Source organism: Cajanus cajan, chromosome 11 (assembly GCF_000230855.2).
Source record: "Cajanus cajan strain Asha chromosome 11, NIPB_CcT2T_4, whole genome shotgun sequence".
Taxonomy (NCBI): Eukaryota; Viridiplantae; Streptophyta; class Magnoliopsida; order Fabales; family Fabaceae; genus Cajanus; species Cajanus cajan.
The window spans coordinates 22,351,356-22,353,165 of record NC_138527.1 but is presented as its reverse complement, the minus strand read 5'-3'; the positions used below and the strand labels follow the sequence as shown (position 1 = coordinate 22,353,165).

The window sequence follows — 1,810 nt, the reverse complement described above, 5'->3', positions numbered from 1 at the left end:
TGGTTGAACCAATTTCAATGTATCCATCTACTGAAGGTAACATCTGAAAATTAAATTTGTTAATAATTTGTTATTTGTTTAAAATAAATTGTTGAAATTGATTTTATTGAAATTACTAAATTCATTATTATTAAAATAGGTGGAAGTCAATTTTGGGGTAATTTACCCCACTACACTAACATCAATTGGAATCATCCCGATGAAGAAGATATCTCAGGGATGGATGTGGGTAATACTTGGTCAATTGGGCAAGATTTATATGTGGGGTTGGAGTTTGAGAATAAAGATGCGGTTAAAAATGCAGTCAAGCAAAATGCAATGAGAATGCATCAAAGTTTTTATGTGGTTGAGTCGAAAAAGACTAAGTGGGTTGTTAGATGTCCAAATGCACATGATGGATGTGGATGGTACATGAGAGCCATTGAGTCAAAGAGATCTGATAAGTGGAAAGTGACTCAGTGGGGTGGACGTCATACGTGTTTGAACATGTCTTTGTCCCAAGATCATGCTAAGTTAGATTCTGAGTTAATTGCAACATTTATACAAGGTAAGTTCTGCAAAGTTTATAGTTTATATTAATAATAATTTATCTTAGTGTTTACTAATATTTAATATGTAGGAATGGTTAACCATGATCCATCAATCAAGATTAGCCTTATCCAAGAGAGAATAACATCTCAAACTGGATTCAAAATATCTTATAGAAAGGCTTGGATGGCGAAACAAAAAGCAATTGTTAACGTTTTTGGAGATTGGGAAGAATCGTATGCTTATTTACCTCGATGGCTCCAATACATGAAAGAAATTGCTCCAGGGTCATTTTATGATCTGTGTCATGATGTGTTTTTTGTTGGTAATCGTTGTCATCGTGGTTACCGTCAATTTCACAGATTATTCTGGACATTCAAGCCGTGTTGTGATGCCTTTAATTTTTGTAAACTGTTGATACAAGTTGATGGCACTCATCTATATGACAAGTATCGATGTACATTGCTCATTGCTACAACACAAGATGGTAATAACAACGTTCTTCCTCTTGCATTTGCTGTGGTTGAAGGAGAAACATTACTTGCGTGGTCGTGATGTATAAGCACGACTGATATAATCATGATCATACTGAATATGAAAAGGTGCTTCCTGACTCGATTGTGTGGCATCCTGTGGCATACTTGGCTATGGAGTCATTAAAGGGGAATGTCCAAAAATATGATCCATCATTTCTGATGACATAGTTGGTTCCGGTGATGAGTCTAAACCAAGTGACTCACAGATATGTGTAGTAGTCATCGGAACTGATGTCTCAAAACCTGGTGGGCGAGGTGGAGTGTACCAATATGTAGATTGGGATTGCGATGGATAAGTGGGCTCTTGAGAAGGAATATAATATAACCCTGCTGCTCTATCTGGCACTATAGGGTACATCTGATCCATCGCCTCAACTGCCGTTCTTCGTCTAGGTAACCCTGCAGCCTCCCTTGACTGTGGAGGAACATTGAAAGTCCCCACGTCATATGAACCAGGGGGAAGGGGTGCTTCCTCAGCTGGCTCAACGAATCTAGCCCTATAGTCATCAGATATCGATAATAATCGATTAGTCTGCTCTGTGACTGTTTCCACAGAAAAGTCTGGCCTGCCATGAGGAGATGTCAAGTATGCCAAGCATTCAGTTACGTCTCCCTACATATAGAAAACATAATAAAATTAGTTTACAACTTTATAATTTAACAAAATAATATATTAAAATATGAGTTGTAATATGCACATACCACAATTGAGTCTTTAACTTCATCAGGATCAATGTACAACTTCC

General features: G+C 37.3%; 1 protein-coding gene across 1 annotated transcript; it reads left to right on the top strand.

The window, feature by feature from the left end:
- Window positions 1-219: 219 nt before the first annotated feature.
- Window positions 220-1,083, top strand: LOC145953441 (uncharacterized). Its single transcript, XM_083067395.1, has 2 exons — window positions 220-547; window positions 620-1,083. Exons 1-2 carry the CDS (start codon window positions 220-222, stop codon window positions 1,081-1,083), a joined length of 792 nt encoding a protein of 263 aa, XP_082923521.1.
- The last annotated feature ends 727 nt before the right edge of the window (window positions 1,084-1,810 follow it).

Excerpts from the sequence above, each read along its gene's own strand:
- LOC145953441 (XM_083067395.1), top strand. The coding sequence starts at position 220 with ATGGATGTGGGTAATACTTGGTCAATTGGGCAAGATTTATATGTGGGG. Across the intron at positions 548-619 it reads AATTGCAACATTTATACAAG|GAATGGTTAACCATGATCCA; the intron begins GTAAGTTCTGCA and ends TTTAATATGTAG.